This window comes from Heterocephalus glaber, unplaced genomic scaffold (assembly GCF_053883595.1).
Source record: "Heterocephalus glaber isolate CG9 unplaced genomic scaffold, H.glaber_assembly_v1.0 deba00001586, whole genome shotgun sequence".
Lineage (NCBI taxonomy): Eukaryota > Metazoa > Chordata > Mammalia > Rodentia > Bathyergidae > Heterocephalus > Heterocephalus glaber.
The window spans coordinates 9,042,670-9,066,276 of NW_028258364.1; the positions used below are offsets into that span (position 1 = coordinate 9,042,670).

Consider the following 23,607-nt stretch of genomic DNA (forward strand, 5'->3'; position numbering starts at 1 on the left):
TTAAGAAATTCACACTTTGAAATAAGGAGTGAAAGGAAATACTGTATAAAATGTATTCTAGTATTCTAGAATGATTTGATTAATCAACAGCAAAATCAAATCTAATTGGAAGATTGGGATCTGGGAGCAAAATGAGAACTGATCAAGCATTATAATATATAACCTTTAAGGAAAGATTGCCCGAAGTGAAGTGGAAATTTTTTTTTTTCCTCTAAAAAAACATTTTAAAAACAGCTTCCAGACAAACATAGATAAACTTGATGTATCCATCAATTTAGAAAAAAAATCTAAGTATATGCACTGGACCTGCTATATATCCTTCCTGAAAAATCATAATGATCTCATCTGCAAAAAGTGCATCATCCTCACCTTATCTTGATCCATACATAACATGTGTAACATGCCTTATCTGTGTTACTATACAAATAACATAATACTTAATAGTTTAAAATTAAGAATGGAGTGTGAAATTAGACACTCCTGAAGAAGCTACTACTATAAAATTCTTCAAAGATTAAAATGCAGACAGGCTTGGAGATAATGAGACAAAGGCTACTTTGGACCTTTAGGAAATAAGCCATTAGTTCTGATCTCTTGCATCTTACCTAATATCCTCAGGACACTGAGGTAAAACAATGACTTGACCAATCTTCTCCCTAAGAAGGCAGTGAGACACTATTTCAGTCCAATGGTCAGGGTTTCCCAGCTTTATTTTAGCCAGCCAGTGGGGTGCCATAACAATGTATTCACCTTTGTTCTCTACCTATAAATGTTACTTTTTTCTCATACTTTTCCTAGCAATTTGAATCTGTATTCCCGGATTTAGGTTACTCATATTTGGCTCAGAATATACTACCTTCTTACTTTCCTTTAAGGCAGAGTCCTTATTTTGCATCTACAGGTGTTGTTTTCCTAAAACACTAAGAACAATTACAGTTAGGAAAAACTATGGAGTAAGCTACAGAGGCATAACCGGTGTTCCGTGCAGCAGCTTTCAATTCTTTTTTTTTCTGTGCTTTCTGCCAAGTCTAGACATTTGAAATTTTAAAATAGTTTTTCATTTGTTTTGTGTTTGTGTTTTTGTTTTTTTTTTTAAATGGTGCTGGGAAAAGAAACCAAGGCCTCGTGCTTACTATACAAGCAATCTACCACTGAGCTACACGTATTCCAGCTCCTAGGATAATTTCAGATCTTTTCTGAAATTGGAAGTAACTTTTCAGACTGTGAAGTAACTTACCGGTTACAAGCGTCCCTCTCTTAAAGCTTGCCATTTTAACCGCCTCGCAGCGGGTATTCCTAGCGTGGGACCGCAGGGACCCGGTTCCCAGTGCCCAGGGGCCGCCGCACTCCGGGAGCTGGCCCTAAGATCCGGACCCCAGCGCACCGCCCAGGAGGGCCTGGCGCGCATGCGCGCCCCGGCGCAGCCTCTCCGGAGCTGCCGGGCGCGTTACGTCACCGCCAGCTTGCTAGGAGGGCAACCGGCGGGTTTTTCAAAATGGGAGCGCAGAGGCACCGCCCAGGCCTCGGAAGTTGTCGAGGAGACCTTTCGGTGGCTTTGGCGTCGTCGCCGGCAGCGGCGGCCTAAAGAGCGAAGCCTGATGGGCACCAAGACCGGTTGGCTGCTTGGAGCGCTACCTCGAAGGGGCTGTGTGAAGGGAGCTCATCTTGGGAGCGTCGGCTGGGGCCTGGAAACATGGCGACCTGCATCGGGGAGAAGATCGAGGTGCCGAAACTGCAGTCTGCGGCGGGGCGGGCCTCGAGATCGCGTGGGAAGGGGAGCGAGTGAAACTAACGGCCGTGGGGCGGGCACTGAGGTGCTTAGGGAGAGTCGCAGGACCCGGCCGGCTGTCTGGGGGCGGAGCGGTCAGCCCCTCGCCGCCACCCGGGAGGCCTGCGGCGGGACATCTGCTAGGGGAGTCCCGCCGCTGTCTGTCAGCGATCCCGCGGGTGCTGCCGCGCTGGAGCCCGCCAGGGCCTCCTTCCCCCTCCCCAAGGGAATGGCGGTTAACCCCGGCGGGAGCTGCGGCGGGACTCTAGCACTGCCAGCGGCTCCCAGGGCTTGGCTAGAGATGGGAGGAGGGCGTTGAGGCTGCACTAGGTTGAGGAGCCCGACTGATAGGGTGCTTCAGCTCGAGCCGGGCCTGGAAGCTCAGGAAGTCCCGCAAAGCATCACCATGTCTTCTACCCCAGACACCTGCTATATTGAGGTGTAAATACCCTCTTGACCCATTTTAGTTTTTCCTAGTCCCTTCCCTTCTTTTTTTCCTTTCAACTCCTGTGAGTCATAACATAGAATCTTTAATTTTTAGGATTTTAAAGTTGGAAATCTGCTCGGTAAAGGATCATTTGCTGGTGTCTACAGAGCTGAGTCCATTCACACTGGTTTGGAAGTTGCAATAAAAATGGTAAGAATATGTTAATCAGCGTTTCTCTTGTACTTTGTAAGTAGAGGGGTATGCCTTGTAAGGTGTCACAAACTCCTTACCTACCAGTCTTTAATTATGCTGCAAAGAATATAGTGTATGGACAACGGACAGTAATGCCAAGTTCAGCAGTTGAGCTAAGTACATTTTAGGAGAGCCTTAACCTTGCTTAAGTGTTCTGTGTTCATTAATGTTCAAAACACCTGGTATATGTTTTAATTATTCAGACTTGGAATTATGGGTAAATATCAAGTAAATAATGTTTTTATAATAATAATACACTTGGGCCAGAGATGTAGCTCAGTGGCACTGCACCTGGCTGGCAAGCACAAGGTCCTAAGTTTGATTTCCTGGTACTGGGAAAAAAAAATAATAATACACTTGTGTTAGTTCTTTAACAATCCAAAATACTATTCTTGATTGTTAGAAATAAGTCTACTAGAAATAGCATAAACATAAGCAAATGAAGAATTATATTTAAACCTATTGGGAAAGGGGAAAAGAAATTTGGTTTTAAAGCTTGGCTATACATATTTAGACTTTCTTTTCCTTATGAAAAGTTGCTTAAATTGAAAGAGGGTGTTAGAATACCTTGGGCACACCCAACGGAGATGTGGAGTGGGACTTAGACAACAGTGTGCTTTGACCTCAAAGACATATATAAAAGGGCTTCAGACTATTTTAAATAAAAATACACTTCGTTTTCAAAGTTGACTTTTAACAACTTCATATTTGAAAATTTATTGTCAACATTAAGTGTCTATTATTTTTAGATAGATAAAAAAGCCATGTACAAAGCTGGAATGGTACAGCGAGTGCAAAACGAGGTAAAAATACATTGCCAATTGAAGCATCCATCTGTCTTGGAGGTAAGGTACAAGATTTTTGTTTGTTTTTGTGATGAAGTTTCACTGTGTTGCCCAGTGTGACCTCAAACTTACGATCCTCCCACCTCAGCCTTCCCAGTAGCTGGGATTACAGTTATGTGCCACTTGGCCCAGCTATGAGATTCATGTTTTATAGAAGTAGCCAAGGAGAACGAATTTTTGTATATCATAATTCATTACACCCTTTCACATTTCAGCTTTATAACTATTTTGAAGATAACAATTATGTATACCTGGTCTTAGAAATGTGTCATAATGGAGAAATGAACAGGTACCTAAAGAACAGAATGAAACCTTTCTCAGAAAATGAAGGTAAGCTTCTTTTTTTTTTGGTAGATAAACATCCTACTTCTCAAAGTGTGGTTTTGAATAATGTGCTACTTTGTAATATTTAGTAAAGTTATTTCAGTTATTACTTTAGGCTAGAAAAAGAGATCTTTATCTCCAAAATAATCTAGTACTTATAAAGAATTCAGATGTTATAGAAATAAGAAATATGTTATTCTTCTATCCCAAAACACATTTTAAATTAAATCAATGGTAGCAATTTGCTGTTTACCTTTTAAATCTAGGAAGCTTTTTAAAATGCCACTATTCACTGTAGTTCCTTAATCAAACACAAATAACCACTGAAACCATTTACTGGAGAAAATGTGAAACATGAGTAATGAGACCCCTTAAAATTTATCACTCAACTATCAAATCTATGGAGTCATCTATACCCTTCTTACCCCCATAACTCAATTGAATATATATCTTTATAGAATATGAACTTTTGCAAAAACATAACCACAAAGTCATTATGATACCTAATAATGCCTTACTATGAAATGCAAAGTCAGTTTTAAATTTCCCATTTCTTATAATTTTTAAAAGTTGATATCAAAACCAAATAAGGTTCATATATTGTCCAACTAAGTTATCTTGCCCTCTTAGCTGAGATTGCAGATAAGGTAAGAAAGATGGGTGCTGATAAGCTTTTTGTACATTTATATGTACCGGAGAATAATTCGGTCATATGCATTTAGTTATAGAAATGTTCATATCCTTTAACTCAAATTCCATTGTTAGGGCCGGGTATTTAGCTCAGTGGTTCCGCCACCTGCTTTGCAAGTGCAAGGACCTGAGTTCGATCCCCGGTACCAAAAAAAAAAATTCCATTGTTAGAAGTGTATTCGGAGTAGCTAATACAAATTGGAAAAAAATTCCATACACATATTGGTGATGATTACTGTATTTTTCAGAGTATTTTACAATTTAAAAGGCCTTAATAATGTTAAACAAGAGAATAAGCAAAAGATATAAAGGAAAAAATGATCAGTTAATTCTCAACAAAGTTAAGAGACAAAGATAGGAAAATATGTATATGATGTATGACTAATGGTCTCTGGATGTAACTCAGCGGTAGAGTGCCTACCTAGCACGTACAAAGCTCTGAGTTCAATCCGCAACAACTGAAAGAAAAAAACTGCATGTATAGTCATGTGTACATTTTTTGTAGTCATACATGTACTCATTTTTTGTATATAGTCATGTATATGATTGGAAATTTTATATAAAAATATAAGGCATGCCTAAGAAGAGATAGTAAAATAGAAAAGTGATATAGGCAGATAATTCACAGAGAACAAAATATAAATACCAATAAACATAGGAAAAGATGTTCAAATGCAATAGTAATCTGAAGATGCTAACCAAAATTATGAAGTTACCATTTTTAGGTGGAGACTACCTAATATTAACAAGGATGTGCATGAAACTGTCGCCTATTTAAGAATAACCTGACAAGGACTGGGGATTTAGCTCAGTGGTGCCACTGCCTGCCTCACAAGTGCAAGGTTCTGAGTTTGATCCCTGGTACTGAAAAAAAAACTTGACAAGATGTGAAAGTAATAAATTTTTCTAAACTTCAACTCAGTGATTCTACATCTTGAATGTACTGTAGAGAAACCACCATACATATACATAAGAAAACAAGCATGTATAAGAATGTCTATTGCTATATTTTTTCTAGGCTAGAAAAATCAGAAATGACCCTAATATGCATTAACAGCAATTAAGTAAAATCAGTATCTATGGTATTGCCATAGAAATATTTGTTTTGGGGTCGAGGGGGTGAGACAATGTCTCGCTATGAGGTTCAGGCTGGCTTTGAACTCGAGGCAATCTTCCTGCCTCCGCCTCCCCAGTGCTGGGATTATAGGCATGTATCACCATGTCTGGCTGAAATATTTATAAGAAATATTGTAATTGGAGATAAAAGTAGTGAAACTATATTTTGATATAAATTTATGTTTAAAAAGTATTTATTACAATGCAGCCATAAATTTAAATGTATGTAAACATGCAGAAGAAAGTTATGCAAATATACAGAAATTGTTCACAGTGAATACTATTTAGGAGAGTTTAGGAGGCATCAAAGGAGCTGCAGGTTTTTTTTTTTACACTTAGTATATATTTATGAATTGCTTGTATAATCAAGAATAATTACTTTTTGAAAATAGAAGGAAAAACTGGACAAAGCTTTTGAACTTAGGGAGGGGAGGAGGCTTGGCGGGGGGGAATAAAATAAAATTTATTTTTTAAAAAAAGGATAATTGGACCGGGGATTTAGCTCAGTGGTGCTGCCACCTGCCCCTCAAGCATAAGGTCCTGAATTCAATCCCCACTACCAAAAAAAAGGATAATTACTTTTCTTAATTATTATGGACTTTTGGTTACCTTTACCATGCCATTTGCTAAAAAAATTTAGCTTCTCTTAACTCTGTAAAAAGTTCATCATTAGCTCAGTGGTTTTGCTGCCTACTGCGTAAGCACAAGGACCTGAGTTTGATCCCTGGTACCAAAAAAAAAAAAAAGCTCATCAGTTTATTTTTATTTTATTTTATTTTATTTTTTTGGTACTGGGGATCGAACTTGGGTCCTTGCGCTTGCTCAGCAGGCAGCGAAACCACTGAGCTAAATCCCTGGCCCGCTCATCAGTTTATTACATCATGAGAATGATATTTTGGTTGTTAAATCTAAGTTCTGAGCTATTATTTTAATAAGTGTTCTTGCTATGTACCTGAATTTCATAATGTATTCGAAACATTGACTCTTCAAGATTTTTCTCAGTTGTAAATTCTCTTTTCTGGATCCTCACAGCTCGACATTTCATGCACCAGATCATCACAGGATTGTTGTATCTTCATTCTCATGGTATATTACACCGGGACCTCACACTTTCCAATCTCTTACTTACTCATAATATGAACATCAAGATTGCTGATTTTGGGCTGGCAACTCAATTGCAAATGCCACATGAAAAGCACTATACATTATGTGGAACTCCTAATTACATTTCACCAGAAATTGCAACTCGAAGTGCACATGGACTGGAATCAGATATTTGGTCCTTGGGCTGTATGTTTTATACGTTGCTTATTGGGAGACCACCTTTTGACACTGATACAGTCAAGAACACATTAAATAAAGTAGTATTGGCAGATTATGAAATGCCAACATTTTTGTCAAGAGAGGCCAAGGACCTTATTCACCAGTTACTTCGTAGAAATCCAGCAGATCGTTTAAGTCTGTCTTCAATATTGGACCATCCTTTTATGTTTCAAAATTCTTCAACAAAAAGAGATTTAGGGACTGTAGAAGACTCAATTGATAGTGGACATGCCACAATTTCTACTTCTGTTACAGTTTCTTCCAATACCAGTATAGGTGGTAGTTTATTTGACAGAAGAAGACTTTTAATTGGTCAGCCACTCCCAAATAAAATGACTGTATTTCCAAGGAATAAAAATTCAAGTGACTTTTCTTCAGGAGATGGAAGCAGTCTTTGTAGACAGTGGGGAAATCAAGAAGAAAGCAGTAACAGTAGAAGGGGAAGAGTAATCCAAGATGCAGAAGAAAGGCCACATTCTCGATACCTACGTAGAGCCCATTCCTCTGATAGATCGAGCAGTACTAATAGTCAGTCTCGAACAAAAACGTGTGCGATGGATCGGTGTCACTCAGCAGAAATGCTTTCAAAGTCCAAAAGCTCAGGAGTGGAAGAAAATGAAGATAATGACAATATTTTCCACTTCTTTAAAGAAAAAGCATCCAGTGGTTCTGGATCTTTTGAAAGACCGGATAACAATCAAGCACTGTAAGAATAATTCTTTCAAAAGTGTTTTCTTTTTTTTGTGGTACCAGGGATTGAACTTGGGACCTTGCGCTTGCGAGGCAGGCGCTGGAACCACTGAGCTAAATCTCCGGCCCAAAGGTGTTTTCATTTGTGCTAGCACAAATATGAAGCATCACCTAAATGAGGTTTACCCGGCAATTAATGCCTTTCTAAAACACTGTCAGATGTTTCTGAGGCACTTTTCATAATTTTCTTATAGAGTAATAATTTTAAAATATGGTTAAGATCATTTTTAAAAGTGTATATTCAGCTGGCATGGTGGCACATGCCTGTAATCCCAGCACTTGGGAGGCTGAGGCAGGAGGATCACTTTGAGTTTGAGGCCAGCCTGGGCTACATAGTCAGGGCCAACCTGAACTACAAAGTGAGATCTTGAATCAAAAAACAACAAAAAGTATATATTCATAAGTGCGTTTATAGCATGTGTCTAATTCTTGATAATATTTAGTTTCATTTTTATATGGAACAGGTCTCCATTTCAAGGCACTATATATCAGATCTGAACCCTAAAGTATCCTGGTAATAACTGTACACATAGAGAAGTAGAAGCTGAGCTTAAATGATAAGTAATAGTACTGACTATTTCTATCATGAAAACTACTTTTTCTAGTAATTAAAGGGTTTTTTTCTGATCTATTTATGATTTTTGTGCTTGAATCATGAAAGGCCAGTGACCATACAGAAACATTATCACATGCCATGGTATTTTGGCATGTTAATTCAACTGTTTAGAGATAATTTAACTATGCAAATACTGTTTCTCATATTTATTCTAATATAGTATTCAGGTATTCAGCTATCTATTTTCTAATATTTTTACCTTAAACCATTGCCTTGGGGCTAGAGGTGTAATTTGATGGAGTACGTGTTTAACAAGTGTGAGGCCCTAAATTTGATCCCCAGAATCAAAAAGAAAAAAAAGTTGCCTGTTAAATTTTTATTAGTTTATGGGAATTTTTTTTTCCCCTTTAGCTCCAATCATCTTTGTCCAGGAAAATCTCCATTTTCAGACCAAACACCTCAGACCGAAATGGTACAGCAATGGTTTGGGAATCTGCAAGTGAATGGTGAGTTTTTAGTTATTTATTTGCAAAACATTTATTGGTACATTTTTGATATACATAATGATAACATTCATCATAGGGAGTTTGTACCAGTACATGATGTATCTTGCTTCTTTTTTTCCCCATTTTCCCCCTCCCTTATGTACAAAAGCTTTGTTTCCATTTTTTCCTTCGGCTTTATCTTTTTTCCCTTGTCCTTTCCTTCCCATCCTTCTCCCCCTCCCTTGTTCCCCTTCCCATTTGAACATTTTCTTCCCACTTCCCAATGTCTGTTGTAGAGTTTAGTCCTTATTTCCACTTCTGATTTCTCACACCAGAGAAACAAATGCGGTATTTAATGCAATATTTAATTAAAAATTAGTGACTTTTTTTTTTTTTTTTGGTACTGTGGATCGAACTCAGGTCCTTGCACTTGCGCAGCAGGCGGCGAAACCACTGAGCTAAATCTCCGGCCCCCTAATGACCTTATTAATGACTTGACAAGCACTGTAGTTTTCTATTTGCATTTTCTTAAGGAAATGAAATATTTTCAGTAAATGTCAATAAAGCTGTATTACAGTAATAAAACTGTTCACATATTTTGAATATTTACTGTAAGTCAGCTGCTCTCCTTAATACTAAATGTATGTGATTGACTTATAAAATTCTCACCTTAAAAAGGGGGAAGATACTGTCACTATCTGTACTTTACAGATGAGTAAACTACACAGTACTCAATTTGCACATGCTACACAACCATTAAGTGGAGGTGCTGGCATTCCAATCCAAGCAGCCTTGACACAGAAGCCTTTTTCTTAAGCTGTCTGCTCTTGCAGCCTCTAGCATAAGTGCCTATCAGTGTGCATAAAATAAGCAAACGATGGTTGCCCTTTTTGAAAAAAATTTTTATAGTTCATATTTGCAGTTTATAATAATTACATTCATTGTGGGTAGTTGGTACATGTACATAAGACATCTTAATTTTTTTTATATATCACTTTCTCCTTCTCCCCCTCTTCCTCTATTTTTTGGTCCCCTTCCCGTTTGCAAAAGATATATCTCCTTGTTTCCTATTATCTTTATTTTGTTCTTTAATGTATTTATATTTTGGGTTTCTCATATAAGGGAAACCATGCAGTATTTAAGCTTGTGTGCCTGATTTATTTCAGTTAACATTATCTCAAGGTAAATCCATTTTCCTATAAATGACTCAGATGTATCCTTTATAGTGGAGTAGACCTTGTTTTGGGGTAGAAGCTGATAGGGAAATTGTGCTCTGCCAGTATGACCTCATGCTAAAATACACAGCTACTAAAAACCTTTTTTATTTAAAACGTTTTTAAGCAGCTGTTATTCGAGGCATTATAGATAAAGAGCTTGATGGTTAAAACACTCCTCATTCATGAACATAACAGATTGGGAAATAATGATGAAAAAAAAACATATGGGGAGGAGGAAATCATTTTTTATTAAGTATTGTGTTACCTCACAGAGTGGATGTAATTTAAGCAGTTGTTATGTCAGCTTAGGAGACTATTCCTTCTTTTCAGAAGAAATGTAGATGATTTTCAGAAGCTCAAAAGAAAATCTTTTTATTTCCCTGCTGGAGATATTTCAAGTTCATTTTGTAAACTATAAACCTGCCACATACACACTTAATCTTGCACTTCTGTTGTGGTCACAGGTGTTTTTCTTTGATAATGCAGATTTGTCTGAGAAATAACTTCGTTTATAATAATATAGTGCTGCTGTAATTTTAAAATATTTTATTTGATACAAAGTATTTTTTCATCATGGTAAGAATGGAGGGGATGCCTACAAAATCTTTTAAGGAAAAAATCATAATGTGGTTTTTTTGAGTATAGAAAAATTACCTTACAGAGTTTTATATAATTTAATCATGCAAGTCCTTTAAAAATAATAAAGTTCAGTAAGAACTTTTTAAAAATATGAGTGCAAATTCATGATAATATTTAATAATATTAAGGCTACAGTGACAGGTTTTTTTCCCTTAATTTAAAAAATCGGGGGTGGGGGATTTAGCTCAGTGGTTTTGCCTCCTGTCTCGAAAGCTCAAGGACCTGAGTTCAATCCCCAATACCAAAAAAAAAAATTCAGTTCTATTAGTAGCTCTTCTTAGTCTTAAAAATACTATAAAGATATTCATTTGAGGGGTGGGGGATTTAGCTAAGTGGGGCTGTTGCCTGCTTTGCAAGCTCAAGGTCCTGAGTTCAATCCCTGGTACAGCAGAAAAAAAAGAAATATTTCTTTGAGATTGGTTTACAGTGTCCTTTTTATGTCACATGTGAAACTTCTTTTTTATTAGAAAAATTAGGAGCTCTTATTTTTTTACTAGTCTTCAAATTTTATTATGTATTTTTAAGGCATATAACAATATTACAAAATTCATATATAATAAAATGATTCTATATGCATATGACTAGTTGAATAAATTAACATAGCTATCCCTCACATAGTTCTCCCCCACAAATAGAGGCTATATTTGACTCATTTAGCAAAAATCCTGAATACAGTACACTATTGTTTTACTAGAATTTTTTTTGTTTTAAAAAATACTATTATAATCAGCACATTAGATGTAGCTTGTTATTTACTAAACTGCTTTTTTCATTGTATATTATAGTTCATTTGAGAGAAACTACTGAGCACAACACCATCAACCCAAACAGAGATTTCCAGGGCCATCTGGATTTGCGGAGCACATCAAGAAATGCCTGTGCTGATAAAAGAGTCAGAAAAGGCTCTGGTGCTTCTGATAATGCACATTCTGTAAAACAGCCAGATACCATGAAATATATGACTGGAGTTCGTGGTAAACCTGAGATAATTCAGCAAGAACCTATTTTCAGCTTAGATCCTCTTTCTGAACAAAGCAAAACTAGGGGTATGGAGTCAATACTTGGTCATCAGAAACATTCGTTACGAAGCATTACATGTCCTTTGGTTGCTCACAGGTTAAAACCAATCAGACAGAAAACCAGAAAGGCTGTGGTATGTGTTTTTTTTTTAAGTTACTATTTGATGTTTTTCCTAGAAAACACTTCTTGAGGATATATTTTCTAGTTCCCTGTAATGTCCTTGGACTTTGGGGTATGTTACCCCATAAATTTATTTAAAGGGAAAAGAGATTTGATATTCATGGAAAATAGCTCTTTTTTCACTCTGGCTTTTTAAGAATGGTGAATTGATACCCATGAGTTTTGAATTTTAAATTATTGACTTAAAAATGAAAAATTATTGAATGAAAAATATTTTACAACATTGGCTATAAACTGTTAAAATATTATTTTACCTACAATTCCAATGAATTGATACTTGTTATCCCTTAAGTTTTTATTTCTGTATTTAATTTAGTCTCAAAAAGACCAATGAAAGAACATAACTCTTTTTAACAACAAACTATTTAAAGAAAAGGAGCATGCAAATTGAGAATTTAAAATTTACCATATATGAAGTGGAAATGGTGATTTATCCTGTCCCTTGTTTCCCACTTCACCCAGTCTTGCCTTTGTTTGGCTTGCTATTGTCTTTTCAGAGTCCTTTTTCTCCACCCTACCTTCTGCTCACTGTTATTATTTTACATGTCATTATACATGCTCACCTTTGGACCTTCTGGCTCACAGTTGTGCTCAAGTACACCTCCAGTCTAGACTGCTGGAGTGAAGCAGCTGTTTCATTTTGGCTTTAATAATCGTTTTTACTATGGTTAGGTACTATTCTCTTAAATGTCCTGTGTGTCAGAGGTGTTGTAATAAGAAAATTTTTTAGAGATTTCTGTTTTTTCTTTAGGTAAGCATACTTGATTCAGAGGAAGTATGTGTGGAGCTTCTAAAGGACCATACATCTCAAGAATATGTGAAAGAAGTTCTTCAAATATCTAGAGATGGGGATATGGTAAGGTCCTTATTTTATTATCTTGTGACTTCAAATCGTCATTTATTAAGTTTATTGGAACATTTTAGGTATACAATATGATGACATTCATCATTGGGAATTTGTGCCTTTATGTGCTATATCTTGGTTCTTATTTTTTCCCCATTCCCCTGTCCTCCCTTTACCCCCTCCACCCCTCCCTATTTACAAAAACTTTGTTTCTGTTATTTCCTTTTCTCATATTTATTCCTTTCTCTTCCCTTTCCCCTTAAAATGTCATTTAAATATTCAGCATTTCGATTCATTTTACACTAAAATCTTTTTTTTTCACTGAAATCTTTAAATCTGTTTAAAAGCAGCTTTCCTAATATGAAAAAGTGTCTCTGGAATTCAAAAACCAAAGTAAGATGCTAAACGTATTTTAATAAACCAGTGCAGTTTTAAAAATAATTATAGGGCTGGGGTTGTAGCTCAATGGAAGACCACTTTTCTATCATTCACAAGGCTCTCCGTTTGATCCCTAACACTGCAAAAGATAAATAACTAGTAAAACAATATAAAGTCTTAGTTTAAGTTTAATAAGCAAAAAACAAAAGACTAGAGAGTATTTTAACATTTTTCTGTAAAATGATGTTTTATATTATGTTTGAACCCTTTTCATAGTTTTTGGTAAAATAGTGTATCTTAATAGTGTCTGATTAGAAATCTTTAAAATTTTTTTGGCAGATCACTGTTTATTATCCAAATGATGAAAGAGGCTTTCCTCTTACTGATAGACCGCCCTCACCTACTAACAACATCAGCAGGTACAGCTTTGACAATTTACCAGGTATGTAAATTTACTAGGAAGTAAATTTAGATAATAGATTTATATATGCATAAATTGTGTTCCTATTGATATACTAGGTTATAAATGTCTTGGCTTCAGTCAGGCTGCAGGTCATGTTCTCCTACTTTATATCTGATGGGGTTTGGTGTACCTTATTAATCCAGTGTTTTGCTTTGTTTTGTTTTTGGTACAGGGATCGTACTCAGGATTTTGTGAGGCAGGTGGTGGCACCACAGAGCTAAATCCATAGCTGTTAATACAGTGTTTACCATTCATACTTTGTGTTACGCCATTGCTACTTTTTTCGTTTTTTTTTCTTTTTTTTCTTTTTGCCTTACTGGGAATTGAACCCAGGCAAGGAACACGTCCATCTATATCCCCATCCCTTTTTAATTTTTTAAATCTTAAGAAAGGGTCTGACTAAGTTGACTAGCCTGCCTTTGAACTTCAAATTCTTCTGCGTCAGCCTTCCGAATAGCTGGGTTAACAGGCCTGGCCTTTATTCTATTTATTTGAAAATAAAACTCTGGAATATTACTTAAATATTACACAAATATAATTTGTGCACTTGTTTAGTTACTAATCTGGTCAGAATCAGTTACAAATATGTGTCTAGGGCCGGGGATTTAGCTCAGTGGTTTTGCCACCTGCTGCGCAAGCACAAGGACCCGAGTTCAATCCCCGGTACCAAAAAAAAATGTGTCTAGTATTTGACCTTTGAAATCATCATTGTGGTACATAAATGATCACAGTTAACTCACTTGACTCCTGGTTCAGATTCCGGACATTATTGATTGGGGAAATAAGTACTCAATAGTAAGACATCATTGAGGTGACTTTTAGAATTTAAAAAGGAAAATTTAACCTTATTAGGAATCAAAACAGATAAAACTGTATGTCAATACTTTCTTTCCCAAATATTGAGTAATTTTTCTACCCTTAGAAAAATACTGGAAAAAATACCAATATGCATCCAGATTTGTACAGCTCGTAAGATCTAAATCTCCAAAAATCACCTATTTTACAAAATATGCTAAATGTATTTTGATGGAGAATTCTCCTGATGCTGATTTTGAGGTTTGGTTTTATGATGGTAAGTACTGTTTAGAAATGGTGTTTTTTCCTTTTCTTTGTAATTAAGTGTCGTGTGTGTGTGTTTTTAATTCACTATAGAAAGTTACATGGCACAGCATACCACATGTCAAATCATGTAACCAATGTTTATATATACCTTCCTGTAAATAATTTGTATATACATATATTATTTCTCTTTTTATACCAGCTCCAGTTGAACTGCATCAAGATTGATGATATACAAATTTCATGAATAAGCAATCTTCTATTTCTAATGAGAACTTGGATGGAAATTATACAAAAGTGTAGCTAAAAGGATTTAATGAACACTCATTCTTTAGATTTTCTGTAGGGGTAATTTACCTTTTAATTGGAGAGCTCCCCTTTTTAAGGGGTATATATGTACACATTACACAATAATATCATTATACCTGTCCTTCAACTATATTTTTGTATGAGAGCAGTGATTTTTTAAAAAATATCATAAATGAAAAAAATCATAAATGTATAAAAAGCCAAAATATTCTAAAAAGAACAATGAATGGCCTATATTTATTGAATAGTTTTGAAAGTCTCATTTCATTAATGGTCCGTAAATGAGTATAACTGACATCTTGATCTGAGAGCTAGTATGGTAATGAAATAAATTATAAAACAGCCATTTTCTTATGTTTTAGGAGCAAAAATACACAAAACAGAAGATTTTATTCAAGTGATTGAAAAGACTGGGAAATCTTACAATTTAAAACATGAAAATGAAGTTAATAGCTTGAAAGAGGAAATAAAAATATATATGGACCATGCTAATGAGGTACATACCTACTTTTAGGTTTTTTCATATCAACTAATGATGATTACAAATTACATAGGTGAAATATTGACAGAAAGCACTCTTCTTTTGAAATAGGGTCATCGTATCTGTTTAGCACTAGAATCTGTAATTTCAGAAGAGGAAAAGAAGAGTAGAAGTGCACCCTTTTTCCCCATAATTGTAGGAAGGTAAATGTTTGAAAATCTTAAACATGTGGCTAAAATATATGGTGTTTTTTTATTTTGTTTGATGTTTACATTAGAAACATTCTTTAGTTTTCTGTATCTTGAAAGCTTTAAGGGAATATATTTGAACAGTGCTTTCTCCTGCAGAAAACCTGGTTGTACTCATTCACCCAAGGCTTTACTAGCTTCTCCTATGGATCCAAACAGCACATTGAGAGATGGTCCATCTTTGAATAAATTGGTCATGAGTAGTGCTGCTTCTCCAATACAGGCACCAGTACTTAATCCTTCAGTAAGTAAATGTGTGCCACTTCTGTAGTTTAAACCCTTCAGTGATTGGTAGATGCCCTTCTTTTTTTCTTTTTTGCCTTGAAGTTTGCATTTTATTTTATTTTATTTTCCCATTAAGTTTATTGGTACATTTTTTGTATAAAATACAGTTACATTCATCATTGGGATCTTGTACCATTACATGAGTATCTTGGTTCTTATTTTTTTCCCCTTCCCTTGCCCTCCCTTCACCCCCTCCACCCTCCCTTATTTGCAAAGACCTTGTTTCCATTTTTTTCCTTTTCTCATATTTTTTCTTTTCCCTTTTTTCCTTTCCCCTACCCCTCCCACTTCCCCTGCTCCTTTAGACCTTTTCTTCCTGTTACACAATATCAGTTATACATTTTTTAAATTACAATATCAAGATCTAGGAGACATTACCACAGATTTTACAGAATTTAAAAGGATATAGAAAGCATAATACAAAAATCTTTTTTGAAATGAATTTGACAGCTTCTAAAAAGTACCTTGGAAGACAAATTAATGAAACTAACTCTGGAGGAAATATAAAATTTGAATAGCACCTATTAAAGAAAGGATATTCCTAGCTTGAAAACCTACCTATATGACAACAGCAGGCTCATATACATTTTAACTGATAAATTATATCAAACAATTAAAGCAGAAAAAAGAAGGAACACTTCTCCCCTCATTTTAAGAACTCAACATTGTGCTAATCCTAAAACTGGATAAAGATAATAGAAGAAAAAAGTATGAACATAGATAAAAATTTGTTTAACACAACAAACTATTAGAAGTCAGATCTGGCAGGATGTAGAAAGTGGTTTTTGTTATAGGGATGGCAGTGTTGGTGCAGCATTGGAAGATCCACCCCCCAAAAGTCATCATTTTAACAGAGGAAAGGAAAAAGCCATATGATCCTGTCACTAGTTGGAGAAAAAATATTGGACTAAATTCTACAGCTGTTAATGGTAAAAGCTATCAGGCGACTAGAAGTAGAACAGAACCTTCTCAACAGATCAAAGACATATACTCCATACTCCCAGAAAGAATGCCTTTTATGAATGGAGAAGATACAATGCTTTCCCCTTAAGGTAGGGAACAAGGGCAGATAGGCTTACTCTTTGACCATTAAACTTTGAAACCTAGGCCCCACCAAAATAGTCTTGCAATAAAATGACACAATTAGGATAGGATTGGCAAGGTAGAAGCAAAATCTTTATATGTAGATGAAATGATCATCTACAGAGAAAATACTAAGAAAACTAGGAGCCCCTAGAACTTGTACTTGAATTTAGCAGGATTAGAAAACACAAGGTATATATAAAAATTCAGGTCTGTGTATACTTGCTATAAATGAAGAATTGGATATTGAAATTTAAAAGTTATGTAGGAGTACAAAGGACCTAGAAAAGTTAAAACAAAAACAAAAACAGTGTTGGAAGACGTTTAGTACCTAATTTTAAGACTTCTTCTAAAGCTACAGTAATCAAGGCAGTGTTGGTGTAAGGAAAGACATATAGATCATTTGAATAAAACAGAATCTAGAAATAGAACCACATATATATGGTCCACTGAGTTTTGAAAGATTATTTAACATTAGCATTTTATAGAATATAAACTCAATTCAAGAGCCAAGGAAGAGATAGTGTTTTCAGCAAACGGCACTAGAACACCTGGTATCCGTATATAAAAAATTAACCACAACCCTTTATTTCCATACATGAAAATAACTTGAAGGGATCTATGAACCTAAATATGAAAACTTAAAAGTATAAAACTTTAAGAAGAAATTATAAGGGAAAATGTTTATGAATTCAAGGTAGGCAAGAACTACCTAGGATACAAAAGACATGATGTATAAAAGAAAAAAATTGATAAATGAGATTCCATCAAAATTTAGAACTTTAAATGACATCATTAAAATCTTAAACAGACCATATTTACAATACATATAACCTATGACCAGAATATATAAAGAATTCTTAGAGCTCATTAATAGACAACCCAATTAAAAAGTAGACATAAGAAGATGATAAATAGCCAGTATAGCACAAGGAAAGGTGTGCAACTCTAGAATCAGAAAAATACTAATGAGTACAATAATAAGATTGAATTATACACTCATTAGGGAGATGAAGTCATGACTTTTTCTTTTTGTTGGATTCTCCCCCTTTGTGTTTAATTTGTCACACCCAATGGATTCATTCTGCTGGGTTTCCTGGTGTTGTGATCCTCATTGTCTTTTCCTAGGGTATTGTCTAAAATTTTTTTGGAGTGCCAGTTTGATATTCATGAAGTTCCTGAGGTGCTCTTTATCATGAAAGTATCTTATTTCTCCATCAATTTTGAAAGATAGTTTTGCAGGGTAGATGCCCTTCTTATAAAACTAAAATGTGGGGAGCTTAAGGTAGAATGCCTGCTTAGCATGTACAGGTCCCTAGGTTTGATCCTTAGCACTACCAAAAAAAGAAGAAGGCCTTAGTGTTTCTTTATCCATTACCTACCTCATACCAGCCTCATCTCCTACTATCTATTTGAACCTCAAAGGCCTTCTTTAATTCTTTAAATTTAAAAGTCAAAGGGCCTTTCACATGCTGGGTACTTTTTGACTTATTATTAACAAAGGAAAAAAGAAAGCTATGGAATGAGAACAGCAAATGTGTGAATTTGTTTTGTTTTGTGCATTTTCCTTGTTTTTAATAATGTGGTTAAATTTTAATTTAAAAATTTTTGTTTATAAGGGTTAAGATGTGGCTCAAAGGTAGAACACTTGGCTAGCATGTGCATGGCCCTGTGTTCAATCTCCAGCACCATTTTTAAAAATTGCTTTTTAAAAAATTACTTAAGGCTAATTAATATACAGTGATTTTTATACTCTTAAGCTGATATCAAAACACTGAGGAATAATATCTTCCTGTCCTTTACTGTTTATAGGTAGTTACAACTGAAGGACTTAGTCATATAATTACAGCCTCAGGAACAAACATCTCTTCTAACAGTCCAAAAGATTTTCTTCCTAAATCAGCACAGCTTTTGAAGTCTGTTTTTGTGAAAAATGTTGGTTGGGCTACACAGGTGAGAAGTTTCTAGGAAAGTGAATTTTCTCTGTGAATTTCTTTTGGTTTTCATGTATATTAGACAGTTGCCCTCTCAAAAATTTATTTTAATGATTCCTCCTTACCAGGATGGTTTTATACTTTTTTGTATTGATTATATCATTTAAAATGTTGGCTTTTTAAATTTATAAGAAACACTAGATATTATTTTTTTTGGTTCCGGAGATTGAACTCGGGACCTTGTGCTTTCGAGGCAGGCGCCGGAACCATTGAGCTAAATCCCTGGCCCAGAAACACTAGATATTATTGATAATAGATTATGCGTTAAGGCCTGGATGACCGATTTTTGCCAGTTGTTTTTAAGAGTAGAGGTCATAGCTGGCTATAAGGCATACATACTTGTAATCCCAACATTTAGGAGGCTGAGGCAGAAGGATCGCAAGTTTGAGGGCAGCCTGGGCTACATACTGAAACCCTGTCTCAAAAAACTTAAATAAATAAGAAATAGCAAGTAGAGGTCATAATTATAAATAACTATGACGAGGGCATTTTATTTTATTTTATTTTTTGGTTTTTTGATACAGAGTCTCACTATATATAGTTCAGGCTGGCCTTGAACTCACTATGTAGTCTAGGCTGAACTCAAACTCACAGCAATCCTCCTACCTCAGCCTCCTGAGTGCTGGGATTACAGGCATGCCCAGCTAGGGCGTTTTAAATTTTAGGAACTAATCTGTGTGACTAGAGTAATTATCATCTGGCAAAAGAAAGGAATTTTTTTTAAAGTTGAGTGAACATAAATTTCAAATTTACAGAATTTTTTTGTAGATATGAATGTACATGTATATATTGGAGAGCCGAAACCTAGAGACTTATGAGCATGGCACATGTGCTTTTACCTCAGTAGTGAAGTAAAGTGCACCCAAGTACTTTATGGGAGTAGGTAATGTTGAGTACTTGGTATGTGGCACTATGTTTTTCACATATATTGTCTAGATTATCCCCCAAAATAACAATGAAGTTGATGCTGTCACTTCTTAAAAATAGTGAAATTAGGATTCATAATGCTATCAAACTACTTGTAAGTGGGCAGAGTCTAGATTAAACCTAGGTGGGTGTGATTCCAGTGTCCATGTTTTTTTTGTTTTTTTCTCTGTATCATGTGCCTCTATTTGGAGTAGCACATTGTAAATATTCATGACCAAAAGAAGTAGTTTCAAAGACTGATGTAACATTCTCAGGCAAGGGAGAAATTCTTGAGACTTAAGGACAAAGAGTTGCTTTTGTTATTCCTAAGTCCCTTCTTGGTATGAAATTCTATGTGCAGAGAGGAAAAAACAAAAAACCTACTTATATCCAAACGGAAATTATGGGAAACAGGATTCATTTAGAATTTTTTATAACTATTAGAAAAATTGTTAAATACCTTTTAAGAACCCCAGATCCCCTACTGTATAGTCATCCTGATGGTTATTATTTTTTCTAGTTAACTAGTGGAGCTGTGTGGGTTCAGTTTAATGATGGGTCACAGCTGGTGGTCCAGGCAGGAGTATCTTCTATCAGTTACACATCACCAAATGGTCAAACAACGAGGTAAGTTCTTAAAATATGAGAGTCCGCCCTTTTCTATAATTTTGCTTTCTCTGTATTGTATTTTGAAGTAAATGATTTAATAAAGTTACTGTCTTTTGACAGTCATATTGTTCTTTGAACTTTTCATTATTTTTAGCAGTTCCTAGTCTTTTTTTTTTTTTTTTTGTACCGGGGATCGAACTGGGGTCCTTGCGCTTGCACAGCAGGCAGCAAAACCACTGAGCTAAATCTCCAGCCCTGTTCATAGTCTTTTTAATGATGCTTTATGATTATTTGCATTAATGTAGGGCAATTGGTATGAATAATCCAGGTATAATCCACTCATGGTTAAATTCCTTGGAGCCTTTTCATCTATAGCTTAGTTTGGACCTTAATATACCTGTTTACTTAAAAGAACACAGGAACAAAAAAAAAAAATCTCTTAGAAAATAACTTGATTATTTTTCCAAATGAAAGGCTATATCCCTTAATGTAAAGTGATGAATGTTTGAAAGGCTTTTTTTTTTTTGGTACTGGGGATTGAACTCAGGACCTTGTGCTTGTGAGGCAGGTGTGGTGTCACTGGGCTAAATCCCTGGCCCTGAAAACGTTTTTGAATGTGAATAGTTAGCCCTCTGTATATACAGGTGCTGCATCTAAGGAGTCAACTAATAGAGATTGAAATACTTAAAAAAAATTACATCTTTACTGAACACATGCAGAAGTTTTTGTTATTCCTTAAACAATATTTTAGCTGCTTACATAGGACTTAGATTGTTTCTGACATTACAGATAATCCATAGTTTATTTTGGTACTGGGCATTGAATCCAGGAATGCTGTAACACTGGGCTATATCCCAGCAACATTTCTTTTTTTCTTTTCTTTTTTTTTTTTTCAGAGAAGGCCTAAGTTGCCCAAACTGGGCTTGAACTTGTAATTCTCCTGCCTTAGCCTCCCAAGTAGCTAGGATTACTGGCCAGAGATGACTTTAAAGTACAGGAGAATGCATACTTTATATGCAAACACTATGCCATTTTATACAAAGGTCTTGAGCATCCTAGGATTTCTGTATCCAGGGGCTTCTGAGGACACCAAGGGAGAACTATATATTCATGCTGTATGAATGTGTTCTAGCCATCACACTAAAAATAAGAACTCTGGCAATAGCAAGAACTGTATTTAAACCATAACTTTCTAAAAGAAGAAAGTACTCACTTCTTGGCCTTTTGGCTAAGATCAAGTGTAAGAGGAAGGTACTGACAATGCTAATACTAAGATGCTACTTCATGAGAAGTTTGCCTATTGTAGTGGGAATACTTGGGGCAAATATAATTTGTGGCCATCTCTACTCATTGCTTTTTTGTTAAATATGCATATATGCAGCACCATCATTTAAAGAACTATACTTACAGTGAAAGGCTTTGTTAAAAGCACTTTCAAGTGCTCCAGGAAGTGGAAAGATGCAGATAGAAAGTGACTAGAACCCATGTCCACAGGATAAATGTTGAGATTTTTTTATTTGCTATGATCATTTGGAAATTTTTAGCATTTAATAAAAATGCATTGCTAATGTATTTTATCTTAGTATTTTCTTTAGAAGTAGGACCTTCATTTTAATGAAAAATCTAGTCACAGAGTGCTTTAGAGATTATAGTCAGTTCAATACTTTTATCAAATTTTCTTTTTATTTGAATGTTTAGAAATTGCGGGGGGTTTTTTCAGTACTGGGGATTGAATTCAGTACCTTGCGCTTGCCAGGCAGGCACAGCACCACTGAGCTACATCCCTGGCCCAACTGTTATATTTTTAAAAGAAACAAATTGAGTATATTTCTCTTGATTAAGGTATCTACTCTTTTTTTTTTTTTGGTACCGGGGATCAAACTCAGGTCCTTAGCTTGAGGCAGGTGGTGGAAAAACAGCTAAATCCCCAGCCCTAAGGTATCTACTCTTAATAAATAATTGTATACAATTTTTCTTAAGGTGCCTCTTGCTGTTGAAGAATTACTGAAAAGTATGTTTTTGGTACTCTCAGAAGAACCAAGTAATTGTGTTTTTACATTTTTTTCCTATTTCACTTAGGTATGGAGAACATGATAAATTGCCAGAATACATCAAACAGAAATTACAGTGTCTTCGTTCTATCCTTTCAATGTTTTCTAATCCAACTCATACATTTCTTTGATTAAAACTCTTTCCAGATTTTCTATGTTTAATAAATAACTTTCTGGTTGGCTTTCAATAAAGTGATTCTTTTTTAATATAACTTCTTCAGAAAGCCTCTCTGTTAAAGCGAATTTAAATTTATACTGTGAAGGATATATGCTGAGAACAAAGTTGAATGAAATTTGAGTGCCTTACCAAATATGGTGATCATAATGTAAAACAAGAAACCTAACTTTGCTCTGAGGATGTACACCTGCAAGCTTATTCTCTTCATATATTTGTATTGTACAAATTTTTTTAAAAGCAAAAATATAAAAGGTGTGTGTTGTGTTTGTACTTTTGTTTTCCCTACTTCTCAGACATGTTGAGAATCATGGATAAAACATGCCATGGTTTTAGAATTGTTGACATGTAAATTATGTGTATTTATGTTGTAAGTAACATATGTAATCATGTATATTTGTTTTATATTTATTTTTGTAGCACCAGTGAAGAAACAATTCTGCAAATGTATTTTATAAAAATAAACACAGCTATAAGTTACTTTATCTTTTGATTTATTTACTTTGAGGTAACATAAACTAATTTTTAAATTTTGTTGCTTATGAAATGCCAATTAAATTTTAAAACTTAACTAAATTAAACATTAAAAATCATTTCTGTATTTTATCTGAAAATATCTGTACATTTTAATGTAAACATTTTAATACTGAAGAATTTCATGATGCAATTAATTAGCATGAAAAGAATATTTGATAGTGGGACAGCAATTCCTAATTTAAAAAAAGGATTATAATACAACTACTTAAATATACAGATTGTTTAATGTTTCTTGCTGGTTTATGTAATCAAGAAAATATTAGAGCTCTATTAAGTAGGCAGGTAAACTATGTCACAATTATTTAATATTGTTTTGGAGAATTGTGCCTAAGGCAATGAAAAGAAAAAAAATAATTATAATTACAGCATAAATTGCAGAGTTAAAATAGCCACAACCAGCCCAATAGAAAAATGGAAAAAAATATGGAATAGATTATTCATAAAGAAATCCATATGATCAACAAAAATGGAAATAAGCTCAACTTCATTAAAGTTGGGGAAATGGAAAAATTAAAACAATAACCAAAGAGTTGGTTAAAAAAAAAATTGCACCTACAAACGCAGGTAGAAAATTCTCAGGTGTTATTAATTAG

The 23,607-nt window shown here is 34.9% G+C and overlaps 1 protein-coding gene across 2 annotated transcripts; it reads left to right on the forward strand.

Moving 5' to 3' along the window:
• Positions 1-1,474: 1,474 nt before the first annotated feature.
• On the forward strand, positions 1,475-22,957 carry Plk4 (polo like kinase 4). Of its 2 annotated transcripts, none has more exons than XM_004854997.3 (16): positions 1,475-1,723; positions 2,310-2,405; positions 3,197-3,292; positions 3,508-3,622; positions 6,455-7,451; positions 8,463-8,557; positions 11,178-11,545; positions 12,344-12,448; positions 13,154-13,256; positions 14,200-14,349; positions 15,008-15,141; positions 15,238-15,329; positions 15,474-15,618; positions 18,555-18,695; positions 20,163-20,269; positions 22,331-22,957. In XM_004854997.3, the coding sequence occupies exons 1-16, from the start codon at positions 1,694-1,696 to the stop codon at positions 22,431-22,433; spliced, it is 2,877 nt and encodes a 958-aa protein (XP_004855054.1). In that variant the 5' UTR covers positions 1,475-1,693; the 3' UTR covers positions 22,434-22,957. The 2 variants fall into 2 exon arrangements, with proteins under 2 accessions (XP_004855054.1, XP_021092134.1); XM_021236475.2 differs by lacking the exon at positions 1,475-1,723 and adding an exon at positions 1,997-2,207.
• The last annotated feature ends 650 nt before the right edge of the window (positions 22,958-23,607 follow it).